The sequence below is a fragment of the Lithobates pipiens genome, unplaced genomic scaffold (assembly GCF_037356315.1).
Source record: "Lithobates pipiens isolate NorthernLeopardFrog02 unplaced genomic scaffold, aLitPip1_a1.2 Scaffold_18, whole genome shotgun sequence".
Lineage (NCBI taxonomy): Eukaryota > Metazoa > Chordata > Amphibia > Anura > Ranidae > Lithobates > Lithobates pipiens.
The window spans coordinates 119,207,720-119,229,629 of record NW_027507758.1 but is presented as its reverse complement, the minus strand read 5'-3'; the positions used below and the strand labels follow the sequence as shown (position 1 = coordinate 119,229,629).

The 21,910-nt window shown below is 41.7% G+C and overlaps 1 protein-coding gene across 5 annotated transcripts in view; it reads right to left on the bottom strand.

The window, feature by feature from the left end:
• Positions 1 to 21,910, bottom strand: part of VRK2 (VRK serine/threonine kinase 2) — a 188,848-nt gene that overhangs the window by 58,741 nt on the left and 108,197 nt on the right. For all 5 annotated transcript variants that reach the window (XM_077486047.1, XM_077486051.1, XM_077486050.1 and 2 more), the window contains 2 exons: positions 19,181 to 19,301; positions 1,852 to 1,910 (listed from right to left, as the gene is read on the bottom strand). In XM_077486047.1, the coding sequence (XP_077342173.1) occupies positions 1,852 to 1,910; positions 19,181 to 19,301 (180 nt within the window). The remainder of the gene's footprint in view (positions 1 to 1,851; positions 1,911 to 19,180; positions 19,302 to 21,910) is intronic.

Genomic DNA, 21,910 nt, shown 5'->3' with positions numbered 1-21,910 from the left:
TAGAATATACGTTGAGGTGTTTGCGTTCTAAAATGGGGTTATTTTGTGGGTAAATCTACTGTCCTGGTGCTCCAGGGCCTTCACAATTGCAATAGGTCATTAGGAAATTAGAGGTGTCATTTATGCTCCTAGAACCCGACGGCGCTCCCTGCATGTTGGACCTCTCTGTGTAGCCAGCCTGTGTAAAAGTTCCACATGTGTGGTATCTCCATACTCAGGAAGAGTTGCAGAATGTATTTTGGGGTGTAATTGGAAGTATGCATATACTGTGTATGAGAAATAACTTGTTATGACAATTTTGTAAAAAAAAATTAAAAAAATAACATTTTTTCCCAAGAATCTTGGGAAAAAATTACAACTTCAAAAAACTCATCATGCCTCTTACTAAATACCTTGGACTATCTACTTTCAAAAAGGGGTCATTTGGGGGGTATTTGTACTTTCCTGACATTTGAGAGCCTCAAGAAATGAGACCGTCAGTGCATCAGGTGTGATCAGATGTGATCAATTTTCAATGATTTGCACCATAGCTTGTAGACTCTAACTTTCAAAGAGACTAAATAATATCCACTAATTTGGGTTATTTTTACCAAAGAGATGTAGCAGTATAAATTTTGGCCCAAATTTATGAACAAAAATGACTTATTTACAAAATGTTATCATAGAAACTAAAAAAAATAAAAAAAATAAAGTGTTTTTTTTTCAAAATGTTCGCTCTTTTTTCACTTATGTCGCAAAAAATAAAAAACCCAGCGGTGATTAAATGCCACCAAAAGAAAGCTCTATTTGTATGAAAAAAATGATAAAAATTTTGTTTGGGTACAGTGTTGCATCACTGAGTAATTGGCATTCGTGCAAGAGCGCTGAAAGCTTAAAATTGGTCTGTGAAGGAAGGGTGTATAAATGCCTTGTATTGAAGTGGTTAATGGACTGCTTGCTGTTTTTAGTTTTTTAATTTAAGTATCTTCGCTGTACTGCTTTTTTATGATATAAGTATTGCTTAAAAATGCAAAAACAGGGTCTGTAGATCCACTTGCTGGCTAAAAGTGAGAATACAAAATACCTAGTAAAAAAATATATGTATTTTAAAAATTTCCCTGACCATAATAATAAAAAAAAATAATTATACATATACACACACACTATACACCTTTTACATACATATATGCACAATAGATTCCCTTTAAGAGTATTCAGGTTAGCATTCCCCAGTTTCTGGAATATAAGACAGCAATGAACAGGCCTCAGGATTACAGGTCTGTACCACAATTTTGAAAATGGTAGGCTTGTTTTACTCTTGGTTATATCAGTGACATCCAGGGCATCCCTATGTGACAAATGAACGGCCCCTTTGGCAACGAAGATGTAAAATTACTTTGGCCCCAGAGGGTAATGTAATGTTTATTACATTACCATATGGCAGTACAAATTTCTATTTGCATATGGGTATTTTGGCACTCTCACTGATTGGAAAACACAAATTAATTTAATATTGCATGCTCATTGTGCGTGAACAAGTCTCGATGAAGAGAAGAACAATAGCACATTGTTCAGTTTTATACCATATATAAATACAGCCCTTTCCCTATTCGTGAACATTAGGTTTCTTTCCAAGTATCTTATTTTGCAGATAAAGGAATATGGTTCATGTAGCACCTCTGACCATTGCTGCTGGATTCCGGCAGAATTAATAGGCCATTGTTACAGTTCATTACATACACTCCTTAGAGCACAGTTAGATGCCTTGCATTTATGATAGTTTCCTATTGAAGTGAAACATTGGTGCTTAAACAATCTGCATCACATCTTGAAACAACAAATTAGTGTTTACTATATCTCATTTACACTTACTACATCCATCTTCTTGACCCAACCATGCAGTGACTGAATTCGGGACTCCATCCATAAGCCTAAAAAAGTAATGGAAATAATGATCTTTGGTGTTGTTGTTATTTTATTTCAGTAATACATTAATTTAAAAAAAAATTTTTGGTTTGGGTTTCAGCCCCGTTTACATTTTAATTAAAGTTTAAAAAAGTAAAATATAGTTTAGTGTATATGAAGCCATAATGCTGCATCAGTAAAAGTGTATACAGAAAATGTATAAAACTTAAGGCAGTCTATTTTTCAGTAGCCAGGTTAGCTCCTAATGACATAAGAGAATAGCTTACAGTTAGTGGGATTTCCAGGAAGGCTCACCCCAATGGACAGAAAGCTAGTAAAGTAACATGAGCCCAGCATGATGGGAGTAAGAACTGGCACTCTGACATGAACTACGGACAGTTCATATATATTTTCTGCACTCATATTTATGTCACTGCATGTTGCAGTTTTAGATGCATTAATACGAGGCAGTATTAAAATATACCCTGTCCTGAAAAGGAGTTATTGTTGGGGACAGCACCAAAGATGGAGTATTGCAGACAAAGCGGTCTTTTTTTAATAATCCAGCTTGGGCATCATTTCCTTTTACAATTGTATCATGTTGATGGGTTTTGAAATGACACTACTACATTAAAGCTTATATGAAAGTTAAAGTGATACTAAAGATATTTTTTTTTAATAAAATAAAAAGAGGGTATACGTATACTGATGGCAGGGGATACAGATTGTAGGAGACAGATGAGGGGGAGACAGATGGCAGGAGACAGATGAGGGGGAGACTGATGAGGGGTGCACTGATGGTGGGGAACAATAATGGCAGGAGACAAATGGGGAGGGGGAACACTGATGGTGTTGAAAACTAATGGCAGGAAACCGATGAGAGGGCACTGATGGCAGGAGACCGATGAGGGGACACTGATGGTGGAGGTTCTCTCCGGAGTATTCTCTGTTTAGGGGGAGACTGATGTGGGGGCTCTGATGAGGAGTTTTTGATGTGAGGGAGTTACTGATGAGGTTATCTCTTAAGAGGTAGTCTGTGGTGAGGGGGTCCCTGATGAGGGGAACACTGATGAGGAGTCTCTGATATAGGGATCACTGTTGAGGGGTGATGGGATGTCAAGTCTGTGCATAAAAAAACAAAACAAAAAAAAAACACTAATATCAATGTGCATACAAACGCGCATGAAAACTCATGTAAACTCATGACTCTGCAAGTGAAATCTGTACTTTTTTCCCATCGGTTTTGGTAAATGAGGTCTTACTTAGACTGGACTGTGGCTCCCCAAGTAACTGAATACCACAACCGCCAAGTGCATAGCTGTGCCCACTGGCCTTACACCCTAATCACCAGGGTTGCCAACCATCTGGAAACCTAGCTGCAGTTGTCTAAGCCAAGTGTCTGTGAAACTCTCTTACACTGCAAAGAGCCAGCACAGTTCCCCTCTCCAGCAGGGATGGAAGAGGAGAGAGGGGGCTCTCATTCTGCTGCACCTGAGCCCCGGCCCAAGGCAGGACACCCGGGCCCCTTAGACTAGGCGATTACCCCTCAGGGCCACCACCAGCCACCTCAACACTGTATCTCCATCTTCCACCTGACTGTCTCTGCTGGCATGGCTCATAAATAGATTTAAGGGCTCCCAGGCTCCCTGCCAGGACCACTACTGAGGATTGACTATAGACCTCTAAATATGCTGAGCAGCCCCTCCTAGCCTCTGCCCACTATCTTCCAGAATTTCTCTAGAAACAGGGGGGGGGGCACCAGAGAGCCGCTGCGATTAGTCATCCAGCCCTGAACTCCAATAACCCTGACCCAATTATAGACTCACAAATTTACAGCATGAGTGATATGGTTTGCCTACTCTTAGCGCACACCGGAGGAGCTACATCTTCATTAAGCAAGTAAACCTGTTGCTTAGCTCTGCACATACAAAGCACAGGATCACTTTAGTCAGCATCCATAAAACAAAACACATTGGTAACAACATGTTACCTACACCTCTGTTAATACTCATCTCAAACAGTCTAATGTCCTGCTGGCAAAAGATTAATAACATGAGTGCATAACAAGGCTATGCAGACTTTCCAAAACTGTCAGTTTGGGCACTGAACTAGTATATAAAAGAGAACTTTTTTTATGAGAATTGTTCGGTATGTTCCATTTTTGTGTGCACTTTATCCTTTTCCAATGATATTCACTTTTATATTCACATATGTATTATTCATAGTAAGAGGCTTAAATTCATACATAATAAGAGCAACGCAGAAGGAGTCATTCTGATTCTTCTAACTCAGTGCATTTAATGTTGAGATTACCATTTTTTAAAGCCATATAAACAACAATGGAAAAAGGTTAATCTTTCAAGTTTAGTTCCTTCTATTAATTTTACACATTTCATGGATGAAATCCTTACGAAATTAAAACTTCAAGCTAACCAAGGGAATGCATTCAATATTCAAACACTTACAGCTTCCCTAACTGAAGTGGATGAGGGACACATTTGGAAGAGATTGAACTTGTTCCCTTAGGTTGTCACAGCACACCAGAGTCTCAACTTCCGTGCCCAAATCAACTATTTAAGTATTACAATAAACTAGGTAAAATAAAAATTCAGGTAGATGTATATGTTCACAGGTGCATAAATATTTTTATTTCTGCATTAATATGTTGTGTGATCTGCATCTAATGCCACATACACATGACCGGACTTTCCGGCAGAAAAGGTCAGACGGTCTACTCGACAGACTTTCTACAGACTTAACGAACAGACTTGCCCACACACGAACGGACTAAAGTCTGTTCGAAAGTCCGTTCGTTTTGAACGTGATGACGTACAATGGGACTAGAAAAGGAAGTTCAATAGCCAGTAGCCAATAGCTGCCTTTGCTTCGTATTTGGTACATCGGACCAGCATACAGACGAACGGTTTTAACGATAGGAACTGAATCCGTCGGACAGATTTGAAACGTTCTATTTCTAGGTCTGTCTGATTTTTTTTTTTAAGAAAAATGATCGGACTATCCGACGGAATTATTCTGTCGGACCTAGTTTGCTGGAAAGTACGGTCGTGTATATGTGACATAATTCATCCCAAGGGTATTCTATTGGGTTGAGGTCAGGATTCTGTGCTAGCCAGTCAAGTTCCTCCAGCCCAAACTCGCCCATCTTGTCTCTATGGACCTTGCTTTGTGCACTGGTCCAAATCATTTAGTGGAGGTGGGATTATGGTGTTGGGTTGTTTTTCAGGGGTTTGGTCTGGCTCCTTAGTTCCAGTGAAGAGAACGCTTAAGGTGTCAGCATACCAAGACATTTTGGACAATTTCATGCTCCCAACTTTGTGGGAGGCCCCTTCCTGTTCCAACATGACTGTGCACCAGTGCACAAAGCAAGTTCCATAAAGACATGGATGAGTGAGTTTGGGGTGGAGGGACTTGACTGGCCTGCACAGAGTCCTGACCATAACCCGCTAGAACACCTTTGGCATGAATTAGAGCGGAGACTGTGAGCCAGGCCTTCTCATCCAACATCCGTGCCTGACCTCACAATTGCGCTTCTGGAAGAATGGTCAAACATTCCCATAGACACACTCCTAAACCTTGAGTACAGCCTTCCCAGAAGAGTTGATGCTGTTACAGCTGCAAAGGGTGGGCCAACTCAATATTGAACCATATAGACTAAGACTGGGATGCCATTAAAGTTCATGTGCATGTAAAGGCAAGTGTCTCAATGACACTAGTTCACACCAGTGTGGCATGTTAAGTGTGCATGTCTTAGCCCCTGTACACACGGTCGGAGATTTCCACAACCAAAACCGTCGGATTCTGCCCGTAGGATACACACGGTCGGACAAAGTTGGCGAAAAATCCGATCTTTCAGAACGTGATGACGTAATTTCGTTACGATGGGACTACATTCAGGCTAGTAGCCAATAGCTTTGATGTAGGAATTTGATCAGAGCATGCGTGGCACTTTGTCCGATCAAAATGCTCTACACATGATCGGATTAGGTCCGACCGGCCCAGTTGGTCGGGAAATATTTCCAACATGTTGGAAAATTGGGTCAGACGGAGATTCGGACGGAATCAGTCCGATGCATACCACACACAGTCGGATTATCCGACGACACGGTCCGATAGGACACATTCCGACGGATTCTCCGACCGTGTGTACAAGGCTTTAGTCATTACAATCAAGCTTGCTTAGCTTGATTTCAATGTGAGGAGAGCGAGAGCCAACATCATATATATACCGGTATACAGATGTACATTGAAATATCAAGGAAAACTATTACTTGGCTGGCAATTGGAGATGATTGAACATACACTGGCAGACTGATTTTGATCCAATCTTGTGATAAATTGCATAAATCAGTGACTGTGAAGCTATTATACAAACTACATGTGTGTACTAAGAAAAATCATGAGAATTACCTGCAGGCTGTGGGAATAGTCTCAGACAAAATAGGAAATTACTATTGCTTCATGGATGGTAAAAATTGAACAACTTGTTATTGCATACAATCTTTGGAGTATTTGAAAACGCTTCCTCTTCTGTAATTATACACGGTTACACAGTTTGTGTTTTTAGTTGTTGGGCGGGGTTAGACCATAGGGGAGAACCCCCCTTTTCTCTTGGGGACCTCTCCCCTTGGCCTAACATATAGGGGATATAGGAATTGGTGTGCATTGCTTTTTTAGGCAAAATAAATAAATTGTAGTTTAACTCATGCAGGTGTGTGGATATCTATTTGTTTTTTTCTTTTTTTGTGTTGAAATATCTGAAACTGTCTTAACCATCCCTACAGCAGTCCTGAGAGAGGAACCAGCAATAGGAGCCAAATGGGCTATAATCCATGCGCATGGCCTGGCAGGGAACATGCCATCTCGTGAAGAAAAAAAAAAGAGTAATCAGAATAGGGACCACAGCAGTGTAATACTTCCATTCACTTATCAGTCAACAGGCTAGGGGGAGGTTCTTGAACAAGCTGCTGACATGGCAGAGGTCAAGAACATGGCTACAATACGTGGTTTACAAGACCAGTTAAAGACCATTATAAATTCTTTGCCATGTAGAACAGTTTCCATACATTTCAGACTTATGCATATAGTGCTAACAAGAAAATACAGCAACTGCACTAAATTTATGCATTCTACTTTCTTTTTCCATTAACCACTTCAGCCCCGGAAGTATTTACTCCCTTAATGACCAGGCCATTTTTTTGCCATACGGAATTTGCGTCGATCTGACAATTCCCTCTTCAAGGGTGGATATGGTAGTGGTGGTTCCGTTATAAGTAATGGAAAGTGTTGCCGGATATTTACACTTGTGCAGGATATGATTGTGTAGGGCTTTAGTAATGATAGCCAAATTGCGTCAAAGCTGAAGAGCGTGCCTGGAGAAGTCAGGGAGCAGTTGTAGGGAAGCGTATTGGGCTGGGCATTGATCAATTTTGTGAAAAGTATCTAAGATATTTTCTTTTGCGTGGTAGAAGTGCATTCTAAGCAAGACATCTCTAGGTACATCGTCTGCTAAGAAAGACGGTTTTGGCACTCTGTACTCTGTCCACTGAGTTTTAGTGCAGACATTGTAGGTGTTATGGCGGAGAACATGTCTTGGATGTATTGTGTATTGTGTATTTTAGGGATACCTCTGATTTTTAGCTTTTTTTTTTCCTTCTGGATCTATCCACGAGATCCACTATTTTATCATTGATCCAGGAGATTTCATCACCGTGTGCATCTATCATATTGTTGAAGGAGCTTGTGTATTCTCCCGTAGATTGCTCTACCTGATTTACCCTCTCTACTAGTACTTGGACTTTTTCTTGGCACTTTTCACTGTGTGGAGCAGATCATTATGCAGTGATGATCTTAAGGACAACATGTCCTTTAGAACAGTATCAGATACAGGCTAACCTGTTGTAGAGAAGCCGGCAATGGGGTCTGGTGCTGTCTGAGTGTTAGGCCTCTGTGATGAGCTAGGCCCACTCACCTCCATATTCTGGTGCTGGAAACTTCCAAGCAGGGACGCCATACGCTGCCAGGACTTGGCAGGGCTTCTGGTGATAGGTGTGGAGGCCGCAGATGAAGATCCACTGGGAGGATTCTCCGATCCATTCCAGCACCGTTCCGAGGGAAAGGCCGTGGCCTTCCCATTCTGCTAGTCTGTCCGTGTTCCGCCGTCATTTTATTGTAGCAGCGCTGGGTATGAGAAGAAGCCTGGCAGCTTGTGGAGCTGTGGCGGTGGCTCCTTTCTCCTCTGCGGCATCCCGGTCAGTTGTCTGGGCTTCGCTGGGCAGGATGTGGGCGGCTGGGTCGCTTCTAGGTTTTGACGGATTCCCCGGGGGTCTGGAGGAGCTCGCTGGCTAAGCAGCCATCTTAGAGATCGAACGTCACGCCCCTAGTCAATTTTTGTCTCATCTGACCACAGCACTTTCTCCCAAACCTTCTCTGAATCATTTAGATGTCCACTGGCAAGCTTCAGATGGGCCTGTACATGTGCCTTAGGGATAAGCAAGAAAACCCGCTCCAGGTGTCTGTTCAAGGTCCCCCTTCTTGAGGAGGGGGACCTTGAGGGCGCTGCAAGATTTCAATCAATGGCAGCGTATTGTGCATATTACAAATTGAACTAAAGACTATATCCATTCTGCATTTCCTGTCACCATCTAAAAAGCTATATTCTTAATGCAAAACATAAGTTTCACATAGTATGCTTGGTAATCTATGCTATGTTAATTAGATGCATTTCTTTTCTGAGTAGGCCATTTCTCTTTGCTACTAAGTTAAGGAGGTCCTGAGGAAGCTGGTTGTGAAACGCATCGACCTTGTTGCAGTCATAGTTATGGCTTACACCACATTTCAATATTTTTCTATGGTTTTAAACCTTTTTTATTGAAAATTTTTAATATATGATTTTATTATCTCTGTGTGACCATCTCACTCTGGTACCAATAAAGTCTGAAACTGAAAGTTATTTTTGGTAGATGGAATATATATGGATGAGATACCCTTTAAACAAGCCGACCACCCTTTATTCATGTGTTACCAATGGTTTGTTTGGTGACTGTGGTCCCAACTGCCTTGAGATCATTCACAAGCTCGTCCTGTGTAGTTCTGGGCTTTTCCCTCACTTTTCTAATGATCACCCTTACCCCATGAGGCAAAATCTTGTATGGAGCTCCAGACCAAGGGCAATTAATGGTTATTTTGCATTTCTTCCATTTGCGAATAATCGTTCCAACAGTTGTCTCCTTCTCACCTAGCTTCTTGCTGATGGTTTTGTAGCCCATTCCAGCCTTGTGCAGGTATACAATATTGCCCCTGATGTCCTTTGACAGCTCTTTGATCTTGCTCATGATGGGGTATTTGAATAGAAAGATTCTGCGGACAGGTCCCTTTTATACACATTATGAGTTGCCCTTAAATTGACAGGTCTAATCTGTGTACCACATACTGTACCCAGTCTTTGGGAGCCAGAATTATTGTTGGTTGGTAGAGGATTAAATACTTATTTTACTCATTGAACGGCAACTCGATTTATAACACTTGTATTGTGTTTTTGTCTGGATTTTTTCATTTATCATTTAGAATACACCTATAACAATTATAGGCCCTTCATTTCTTTGTAAGTGGGCAAACTTATAAAATCTACAGGGGGTCAAATAATTATTTTTGCCACTGTATATGTGACTAGGACTGCATCTTCCTTTCATGCAATTATGTGCACCAGGGTGACAATGAGGGCAATACTGAACTCAAGGCATGCTCTTACAGATTCCAAGTCAGGGTTATTCAGGAGAGAAGGCTACACATTACTATAAGGATTGAACTTTTAGCATACCCAAGTGCAAAAGATAAAGTCATGAAAATAATATGTATGTGGTGGTCATTTTCCTTTCTCCCTTTAAACAGTAACTGTTCTTTATAAAAGGAAATCCAACTGCCTCCTGTCCTTCTCATCAAAGGCTGAACCATTAAACTCAGATGCAGATAGAACATATTGGTGCCCTGTGGGCATGCAGCAAACTTAGTTTTGGGATGGCTATTATTCTCTATGGCTAGGCTTGGAGCAAATGCAATATGAAAATGCAAATGAATTATGCAATCCCACCGGAGCACCAGGGGCTTTTTTAGGATGAAGGGAGAGAGATTTTTTTTTAAAGTAGTTACCCTTCAAGCATTGAAAAAAGCAGTGGTCATGTGCAAAGTAAAGTAATCAATTAGCTATGTTTTGATCAGTTTTCTGTGGTCAGACTGGTGAAAGACTCTGATGTTAATTACTGTATTCTACACTTACTTTATTAAATTGGTAACTGCATTTGTTTTTGCTTTTTAGCATGACACAAAGGGCATTTGCAGCATCCGGTAAGCATTAGGATGAGACAGAAACCTATAGCAATCTACAAAAGTTCATTTCCCCCGCCAAGAACATTACATATTTTTGCTTGTAGTAGAGATTTATTCTTATTTAGAAAGTAATGAAACTGGTTCATGACGTCTTTCATCCAAAACATAAATGTGTTCTAAGATCCAGCTTTCCAAGCCAAACTTCTTTCTAGTACTATTTGCAGACATACGCATATTATTGTACTAATATACCAGGAATATAGAACCAAGAATTCTGTGCTCCATAACAGTATTGTAACATTAATACCCACTTGCCATCCGCTAACAGTACATTTACTGCTAGCAGGCGGCACAACCAAACACGGCAACGTACATCACAATCCACTTCCTAGTTTTGGGGAGCGCATGCACGTGCCCCCTGCTGAGGTGTGCTGTGAAATAACAAAGCATGAGTTTGTTAGCAGGTTACAGATAATTATTTTGGCTGTATAACTGCTGACTGAGTTTGGCCAATCACAGCACAGAGTTCGCCGAAGAGCAATCTGGCCGTTTCTTCTCCCTGGAATCAACTCTGAGTTCAGGAAAAAAAAAAAGAAGAGCTGGATCCTATGAGTTAAAGCAGTACACATGCACTTGTTAGGCACACAGTTGACCCTTTGATTGTCATTCTGATCATCCCTGTCACTCATTAGTAGAGTGTACAGTATTATCACTGATCACTGTATTAGTGTCACTAGTGACATCCGTGTCAGCGCCAGATTGCCCACCACACCACAAGTTTCTGATTACTGGCATTACTAGTATAGCATCTATAGCTGCATAATTTAAGTATTGTAGTGTGTAGACCCTATAACTCTCACATAAACCAATTAATATACAATCAGGATTATTATTTTTTTACCAGGAACACGCAGCAGAATACTTTTTAGCCTAACTTTATGACGAAATTTGATTTTATTGGATATGTTTCATAACAGAAAGTAGCAAATATTGTTTTTTTTTTTTCATAATTGTAGGTCTTTTATTTATATGATAAAAAATAAAAAACGCAGTGGTGATCAAATAACACCAAAAGAAAGCTCTATTTGTATGAAAAAATTTAATAAATTTTATTACAGTAGTAATACAGTACAGTGTTGCATGACCACGCAACTGCCAGTTAAAGTAGCACAGAGCTGAATAGCAAAAATTGCCCAGGAAGTGGTTAAGCGATTGCGTACCAGCCGCCACAGTTTTACTTCGACAGGTTGGCTCCGCTGTGTGAAATCACGTTAATGTACGTGACCTTGCGAGGCTTGCATAGCAGGCGCGTGCCTGCCGCAAGCTCTGAGTCCAACCGCAGGTCCTGCGGACTCAATATCTGGGGAGATACCCGCAATCATCTCACGGAGAAAGGAAGAACGGGGAAATGCTGATGTAAGCATTTCCCCATTCTACCTAGTGACAGTCACTGATCACAGCTCCCTGTAATCGGGATCAGTGTTGTGTCACACACCCCCCCCCCCCCACAGTTAGAATCACTCCTTAGGACACACTTAACCCCTGCAGCGCCCCCTCCTGGTTACCCCTTCACTGCCAATCACATTTACACAGTAATCAGTGTATTTTTAATCGCACTAATCGCTGTATAAATGTGAATGGTCACAAAATAGCTCCAAAAGTGTCTGATGTGTCTGCCATAATGTCGCAGTCATGAATCGCTGATCATCGCCATTACTAGTAAAAAAAATTAAATAAAATTATAAAAATGCCATAAAACTATCCCCTATTTTGTAGATGCTATAATTTTTGCGCAAACCAAACGCTTATTGCATTTTCTTTTACCAAAAATCTGTACAAGAATACTTATCGGCCTAAACTGATGAAAACTTTTTTTATATTTATCTTTTTTGGGGATATTTATTATAGCAAAAAGTAAAAAATAATGCATTTTTTTTCAAAATTGTCTCTTTTTGTTTATAGTGCAAAAAATAAAAGCCGCAGAGGTGATCAAATACCACCAAAAGAAAGCTCTATTTGTGGGGAAAAAAGGACGTCAATTTTGTCTGGGAGCCATGGCGCACAACCACGCAATTGTCAGTTAAAGCAACGCAGTGTTGAATCGCAAAAAGTGCTCTGGTCTTTGTCCAGCCAAATGCTCCAGGGCTGAAGTGGTTAAAGAACAATTTTAGTAGATTGTAATACAAGAAGTATGCATCCGGGGCTGCAGTGCAGTTTTGTGTTTACATAGGGCTGCATATATGCTGCCTGTTGCCGTTGAAGCCCACCTGCTGAGAGGCCGACTATATGTGTGCAGCCAGTGGGAAGAGTTTAAAGTTAAAGTGTATCCACACCCAAATATAAACAAACATACTTTTACAGGTATATTGCAACCTGTAAATCAGTTCTTGTATTCAGTGGCTGCATTCTTACAGGCATTTTTTTTATATTATTAATTTTCACCTGGTGACCCTGCTATTTATTTATGGTACTGCATCAATGAAGGAGCAGCATTGATACTAGAGATGCACTGAAATTTCGGTCAAAAATGTTGTTACCGGAATTCGGTTGATAAGAGAAAAAGTTGCTGTTAATGGCAATGAAAGCGCGCGCAATTGTGCTGCGATTTTAACGGGAGTTTGTGGCGATTTTGTAGTGATTTTTACCACAAATTCACTGCAATTTTTGTGAGATTTTCCCATCATTTCTGACCAGCTTCCCTGTTGGCTGAAGAAAAGCATCCCCACAACATTATGCTGCCATCACCATGTTTTACGGTGGAGCTGGTGTGTTCAGGGTGATGGGCACTGATGTGCAGTGTTATGCCGCGTACACACGGGCGGACTGTATGGCCTACTTAGTCCGCCGAAACACATTTCAGTGGACAGTCCGCTCGTGTGTGGGCTTCAGCGGACTTTTTCAGCGTGCAGTACGGCGGACTAAGTATTTCGGAATGTTCGAAATACTGTCCGTCGTACTCGCATTTCGGCGGACAATCCGCCCGTGTGTATGCCAGTCCGCCGTACTTTTGAAATGAGCGGACTTTTCCCGCCCGGAGAAAAGTCCGCTCATTTCGAGCGGGTATCCAGGTAGGCGGGGCCCGCGAAGGAGACGTCGCTGGCCCCGCCGCCTGGTATGGACTTAAAGGGGAACCCCAACGCCGAAAAAAATCGGCGTGGGGGTCCCCCCCAAGTCCACAACAGACCCTTGTCCGAGCACGCTACCCGGCCAGCCAGGAAAGGGGGGCGAGCGAGCCGTACCAGGCTGCGTGCCCTCAGCATGGGGGGGTGCCTTGGGGAAGGGGGGGCCGCGTGGCCCCCCCACCCCAAAGCACCTTGTCCCCATGTTGATGAGGACAAGGGCCTCTTCCCGACAACCCTGGCCGTTGGTTGTCGGGGTCTGCGGATACCGGCCCCCCACCCTATGTGAATGAGTATGGGGTACAATGTACCCCTACCCATTCACCTGTAAAATAAAAGTACCAAAAAAAACACAACACACGAGATAAAATACTTTATTGCACAGCTCCGGGGGGGTCTTCTCGCCGGACTCCTCCGCTATCTTCTTATAGCTCTTTTGCTAGCGGAGGAGTCTGGCTTTCTTCCTTTCCGCCGGCCTCTTCTCCCGACTTCGGGGGTCTTGTCCCCCTCTTCGGTTCTTCTGCCGGGCCACCACGCCTTCTTATAGCTCTTTTTGCAGGCGGCTTCTTCTTCTTCTTCTTCTTCCTCTCCGGCCGGAATGCCAGGGACGCACTGCGCGGCCACTTATATAGGGACAAGGGGCGGTGTCACATGGCTTTATGTCACATGGGTTGGTCACATGGGGACTATGACATCGTAAGGGGGCGGGGTCACCATGTGACACCAACCCATGTGACATAAAGCCATGTGACACCGCCCCTTGTCCCTATATAAGTGGCCGCGCAGTGCGTCCCTGGCATTCCGGCCGGAGAGATCGTCGAGGCAACATCTCCTGGAGAAGAAGAAGAAGAAGAAGAACGGAAGGCGGCGGCGGCGACAGAAGACCCGAAGAGGGGGACAAGACCCCCGAAGTCGGGAGAAGAGGCCGGCGGCGAGGAAGAAAGCCGGACTCCTCCGCTAGCAAAAGAGCTACAAGAAGATAGCGGAGGAGTCCGGTGAGAAGACCCCCGAAGACGGAAGACCCCCGGAGCTGTGCAATAAAGTATTTTATCTCGTGTGTTGTGTTTTTTTTGGTACTTTTATTTTACAGGTGAATGGGTAGGGGTACATTGTACCCCATACTCATTCACATAGGGTGGGGGGCCGGTATCCGGGGGCCCCCTTATTAAAGGGGGTTTCCAGATTCTGATAAGCCCCCCGCCCGCAGACCCCGACAACCAACGGCCAGGGTTGTCGGGAAGAGGCCCTTGTCCTCATCAACATGGGGACAAGGTGCTTTGGGGTGGGGGGGCCGCGCGGCCCCCCCTTCCCCAAGGCACCCCCCCATGTTGAGGGCACGCGGCCTGGTACGGTTTAGGAGGGGGGGGCGCTCGCTCGCCCCCCTTTCCTGGCCGGCCGGGTAGCGTGCTCGGACAAGGGTCTGTTGTGGACTTGGGGGGGACCCCCACGCCGATTTTTTTCAGCGTTGGGGTTCCCCTTTAAGTCCATACCAGGCGGCGGGGTCAGCGACGTCTCCTTCGAGGGCCCCGCCTACCTGGAGACGCGCTTGAAATGAGCGGACTTTCCTCCGCGTGTGTGGGCGAGTTCGTTCATTTCAAAAGTAGGGCGGATAGTATGGCGGACTTAGTACGCCGTATTAGTCCGCTCAAAAAGTGGTGTGTGTGGTCAAGTCCGTTCATTCGAAAGTATGACGGACTGTCCGTCGGATTGTCTGACGGACTAAGTTGGCCAGACAGTCCGCCCGTGTGTACGCGGCTTTAGTTTTCCGCCACACATAGCGTTTTGCTTTTAGGTCAAAACAAAAGTTCAATTTTGGTCTCACCTGACCAGAGCACCTTCTTCCACATGTTTGCTGTGTCCCCCACATGACTTCTTGCAAACAGGACTTCTTTTGGCTTGTGCACGACTATTAGTTGTTCTGTGGATAGATTCTCCCACCTGAGCTGTGGATCTCTGCAGATCCTCCCGAGTTACCATGGGTCTCTTGGTTGCTTCTCTAAATGATTCTCTCCTTGCCCGGGTCTGTGAGTTTAGGAGGAAGGCCATGTCTTAGTAGGTTTACAGTTGTGCCATAGTCTCTCTATTTTTGCATGATGGATTGAACAGTGCTCTGAGAGATGTTCAAAGCTTGAGATATTTTTTAATAGGCTAACCCTGCTTTAAAGTTCTCCACAACTTTATCCCTGACCTGTCTGGTGTGTTCCTTGGCCTTCATGATGCTCTTTGTTCACTAGGGTTCTCTGACAAACCTCTGAGGGCTTCACAGATCAGCTGTATTTATACTGAGATTAAATTACACACAGGTGGACTCTATTTACTATTAAGTGACTTCTGAAGACAACTGGTTCCACTAGATTTTAGTTAGGAGTATCAGAGTAAAGGGGGCTGAATACAAATGCATGCTATATTTTTCAGATATTTATTTGTAAAAAATGTTGAACCATTTATCATTTTTCTTCCACTTCACAATTATGTGCAACTTTGTGTCTATCACATAAAATCCCAATAAAATACATTTATGTTTTTGGTTGTAACATGACAAAATGTGGAAAATTTCAAGGGGTATGAATACTTTTTCAAGACACTGTACATAGAATTGAAAGGGATACATTTTTCTTGAGCTTTTCTTGTGCTAAAGGTGCCAAATAATGGCAACATATACATTCATATTCATTTAAATTGATATTAATTAAAAAGTCGAATATAATACAATTATATATAAAAATATAAATATTTTTTAACAACTGTAATTTTCCGTTTTGGTTTTTGGCCGAGTGAATCCTGCATTTTTGGTTTCAGCACCAACATTTCTATTCGGTGCACATCTAAAGGACACCCTATGTCAGTGTATTGGGATTACAGAACATCTCCTCTTCTTCATAAGGCAGATGTTATGTAGTCCACACAGGTACCATCTGTGAGGTTAACCATGGCTAATAGATCTGCTTGAGATAGTGCTGCAGAGTGCACATGACAGCACAGGATTTCTGGCAGGAGCAAAAAAAAATTTTTTTAATTTTTACGACAGGCCAATGTGGCCAAACAATGGTATATTTAACAGATCAAAAGTAAACAGATCATTGTTCAGTTCATTGTTAGGGTTTACACATACTTTCAATTATTTAAATATGACAGTTATACAAAAAAAAACTCGATATTCACTTCTGTGCGAACAAAAAATAATAAATAAAACAATCGTTAAAACCTCCCAATTCCAAAGTGTCACAACTGCTGTATGTATATAACCAGCCCACAAAGTGAAAATCAAATTCACAAAATACAGCGTTACTAGCACTGTATATTGTGTATTGTGTATTTGAGATTTACTTTGTATGACAGTTATACAACAGACTTAAAGCGGTAGTAGTGTCATTTTTTTTTCACTTTTACCTACAGGTAAGCCTAAATAACATCTCCCAACTTGCACGGTTTAGGAGATATCCCCCTTGCAATGAGCCTCTGACTTCAGCGGCGCATGCACTCCGGGAATTCTCGGCTAAAAGTCCAGCAGATGCCGGACTTTGCCGGAAAGAAGACACATGCGTGGGAGTGACATCGCGGCCCCGGCCACTCACAGAGCCACGATACCTGGAGGACAAGCTGAGGGAAAATGTCAGCAAACTCGTTGTGGACCGAGATCACCTGCCAATGCTCATTTCATAATGAGCTAGTATGCGGTGCATACTAGCTCATTATGCCTTTTCCCTTACAGGTGTAGAAAAAAAAATCTGCTGATTTACTACCTCTTTAATACAGTTACAAACGCACACATCTACACAGGTTGAACTGGATGGACTGTTGTCTTTATTCACCCTTACCTACTATGTAACTATGAATATCTGGTACCCTATAGTATAGCTGTATTAGGCCCCTTTCACACTGTTTCACTTCATAACTGCCAGTTAAATGCTTTTGAGGCGTTTGCGATGTGGTTTTTAACCACTTAAGCCCCGGACCATTTTGCTGGCCAAAGACCAGACCACTTTTTGCGATTCGGCACTGCATCGCTTTAACTGACAATTGCGCGGTCGTACGACGTGGCTCCCAAACAAAATTGACGTCTTTTTTTCCCAAAAATAGAGCTTTCTTTTGGTGATATTTGATCACCCTGCGGTTGTTATTTTTTGCGCTATAAACAAAAATAGAGAGACAATTTTGAAAAAAACGCATTATTTTTTACTTTTTGTTATAATGAATATCCCCCAAAAATATATAAAAAAATACTTTTTTCCCTAAGTTTAGGCAGATATGTATTCTTCTACATATTTTTGGTAAAAAAAAAAAAAAAAAAAAATTTCAATAAGCGATTATTGATTGGTTTGCGCAAAAGTTATAGCGTTTACAAAATAGGGGATAGTTTTATGGCATTTTTATTAATAATTTTTTTTTTTTACTAGTAATGGCGGCGATCAGCGATTTTTATTGTGACTGCGACATTATGGCGGACACATCGGATATTTTTGACACATTTCTAGGACCATTGTCATTTATACAGCAATCACTGCTATACAAATGCAGTGACTCCTGTGTAAATGACACTGGCAGTGAAGGGGTTAACCAGTGGGTGGCAGTGTAGGGGTTAAGTGTTCCTAGGGGCGTTACTAACTGTTGGGGGCTGGGCTTTCATTTAGTGAACACTGATCTCAGCTCCAATCACATGGAGCAGAGATCAGTGTCACTTGTTGCTAGGCAGAATGGGGAGATGCTGTTTACAACGGCATCTTTCCGTTCAGCCGCCCCGTGAGATGATCGCGGATATGCCCATGGGGATCGGGTCCGCAGCACCCACGACCAGACTCACGGGGCAGGGCGGCAAATTTAAAGGGACATACAGGTACGCCCATTTGCCTGCCCGTGCCATTCTGTGTCGACGTACATCAGCGTGCACCAGTCGGGAAGTGGTTAAAGGACACATGACTCAAAGACTACATCAAAAACGCTGTGGGCCATTTTTTTATTGCTTTTGAGCTGCTTCCCAAACAAAGATGCTGCAAGCAGGATATTTTTCACCGACCTGCAAGCGCACTGCCCAAGTGTGAAAGCATTCATTGATTTTAAAGTGAAACTTTTTTTTTTGAGCTTTTCAGGTGCTTTTTTTAAATGCAAAAGCGCTTGAAAAACTGTGAAAAGGGCCTTACTAATCTATAAACTTACACCTTTACTATAAACATTTACTAGTGATCAAGCTTAATGTACTTTCCATTTCTTTAATATTTTTTTTTAAATCAGCTACATTTTATGTGATGTGGTAGAAATTTTGGCACTTATAATATAATAAAAAAAACACAAAAAAATAAAATAAAAAAAAAGAACACATTAAATAAAAAATAAAAATAAAAAGTCCAATCCGATATATTCGTTACTAGAAAACTCCTAAATCTGTGCGACATCTTTGATCAATGACTGATACTTGATGTGATTGTAGCCATATTAGTGTAATTGTGACAGAGAAAACTGAGTACTGTCTGTGATACAGGACATACCCCGAAAGTTTGTCCTGAAAAATTGTATATTAGTGCAAATAAATAAAAAAAGTATATAATAAATAAAAGTAAAGTAATAAATAAAAATAAAGTAATAAAAAAAGTATCACGGACAGTACTCAATTTTCTCTATCAATGGCTGATGAAATTTTGGTAATGTGGGCAAATTCTGTATTGGTAAAGTACGATAAGCTGATTGATCATGTATATTTATTTTCTGTGTAGTGTGTGATAGTGTTTTATAACAGTTAATAAATCTTATTTTACCAGTGATCATCAAACAGTGACAGCAGTGCAGTTAAAACTTGCTGGAAAAAAAAAAAAAAAAAAAGAAAGAAAAAACCTTCATACTTTTGTTTGGCAGCCTGGACGTTGAAAGGAACCTTTAAGTCCTTAACCCAGGGTAATCTCCCAGATAACCAGTGCAGCATACAGAAAGAAAGAATTTCCAGATCCCCTCGTCTGGACGGGGCTAAGGGAAAGAAAAAAAAAAGCATTAAAAAGAAAAATGATGAAGTATCAGGCTACTTTTTTTTTTAAAGAATGCATTGACTATTAGTGATGAAATATGAAAAAGTAAAACGGGCAAAGTGTTTTGTTTGTTCAGCTGCATTAAAAGTAAAAACGCCCAGTCGTTTTGGCTTTACACCACAGACAGCCAAGTGACTTGTTGCTGGAGAAAGGGAGGGTCAGTTTTCTTACCTCCTCCAACTTCATCTTTCCTCAGTCTAGCCTGTCACATGAACTTGATCCCCATGGCCTCTGACATGATCCAGACAGCCCATAACCCAGCACCAACACTTTCTCAAAGAGCCAGGCAGTAAAAACAAAGAAAGAAATGTCTGCGGCTAAATTGCTAACACATGTTCCAGGAAGTCCATGGGGTCTACACTGGTCATACCGAGACCATTTGAGTGCAGACTAAACATTGATGGCCTTTCCTGTTCCATGATATTCCGAGGCTGGAGACTGAAAGATAAGACAAAACTGCCATCTAGTGTGAGTCATTGTACTCTCAGCCTTCATTCACACTACGGCGTCGTATTCTACCTAGACAATACAGATACCTTTACGTTAATATGTTCTTTCACACATTAGGCAGAATTGATGCGGCCTCGGCCAGCATAAATATTTCAAATTATAAGAAAGATAATAACATTTTTGGAATGTACAACAAAATAAATACTCTACGGCTCCTGTCATTTTATCACACGTAGAAACCAGTAATGAACACTATGATTCACTTTGAACAAGTTGCACACAAAGAAAATCTGGAGGGAAGGAAAAAAAAATATAAAAATTACTGATGTCAGGAATGGGTTAATCTCACCAAAAAATTTATAAGTATAATAGAAAAAAAAAATCACAATGTGCAGATCTTCATTATTCAATGTTTAGGAAGTTCGGGTTTACGTGCCAGATAAAACTGGCTGATATATACACCTAGGAAAGTTAGTCGTTAATTTTTTTCAGCCGTAATTTAAAATTTGTTTTATTGTGTTATGAATATTTGGCGTGTTGCTTCTCGGGGAAAAAGGCGGCTAGCGATGTTTCAATCACTAAAGCAAGATTGTAGATGTATATTTTATCTGCTTGTGCAATTGAAGAGAAAGATGTAATCTCTTCCCCTGCTGCATGCGGTTGTTAAACCTGCAACATGTTTTATGGGCTTTCGTTAAGTGAATTCGAGAAAGTCACTCAGCAAACTTATCTTTTAATTTAAAAAGTCAACTATTAAAAGCTGCAGTGCCAACACATCATAACTGTTTTGTGTTATTCTGCATAAGTTATTATGGAATCAGAGGGCAAGATTAGCCTTACACACATACACACACACGCGCGCGCGCACGCATTCACATGCACATACTCCATCTAAACTGCTATTAGGGTATGCGATTATTAAAGGCCCTTCAACCTAACAGAATGTTGTTCTGTCCCTTGGGTGCCGTTTATTTTCTGCACTGGCTTCAACAGCGTCCTAATGCAAGACTTGGCTCTCGTATTAAAATAAAAACACAATCTCCACCACTTGCTGTTCTATAGCGATTTTATCAGCCATAAATCTCCCATTAACTGTGGAATGATTCCATTCATGCAAACGTGTTCACAAGTTCTTTTTCCATCATAGCAATACCATGTTACAGCCTTATAAAAGCAGACCATTTGCGTGCTGAAACACTAATAATGTGTTTTTAGGTGACTTTACATATAGGTACGTACAATAAATATGTGCAATGTGTATACACAATATACTGTACATATTTGTACACACGTTTTACTTTAAACATTCTGAACACTACACAGTACATACTTTAGGTAGAAACTTATTTTACCCACTAAGAAAGATGGTTAGTTACGGTAACTTATTGTGCTACATAAAGTGAATATTCAGCCAAAACATCAGTTTTTTATCTTATTTGGATACAGTAGAGCAGGATTAGAACACCTATTTTACTGCTATCTGAGCCCACCTAAAAGGAGATTTTTCCTCACTTCCTGCTAGCGCCATTGTGTTTTTTATTTTTTTATTTCTGTTCTCCCCATCCGTGGTTTCTCTCTGTTGCACATTATCCTTCAGTTTGTGTCTGGTGAACCTGTTCACACCTTGACAGTAAAGCTAACCATAGATGGTTCCAATCTTGATCCATGTATGGCCAGGCTGAATGTACCCAGATTGATTGATCGAGCTACTTGGATACAACCAGCCTGTCAGATTCTACATGCAATTACTGCTAGTCGCTGACAATAACAAAATGGCTCTGCAGGAGGGATTCCCCCATCAACGTTGACTCGATGGGAGAATCAAGCAATTTTCATTTCTGCAACCCATGGTTGCAGGAAAGAAAGTCGCTCGGTCTATGGCCAGCTTAAAGTGGTTGTAAAGGCTCTCACTGCTGTCAATCACAGCCAATGAGCCAATCAGGAGATGGAGGAGGTGGGGCCAATCCATGGCTCTATGTGAATGGACACACAGAGCACGGGCTCAGCTCGGGTGCCCCCATAGCAAGCTGCTTGCTGTGGGGCATCCAGGAGGAGGGAGGGGCCAGGAGTGCTGATGTGTGACCTGAGAAGGAGGAGGAT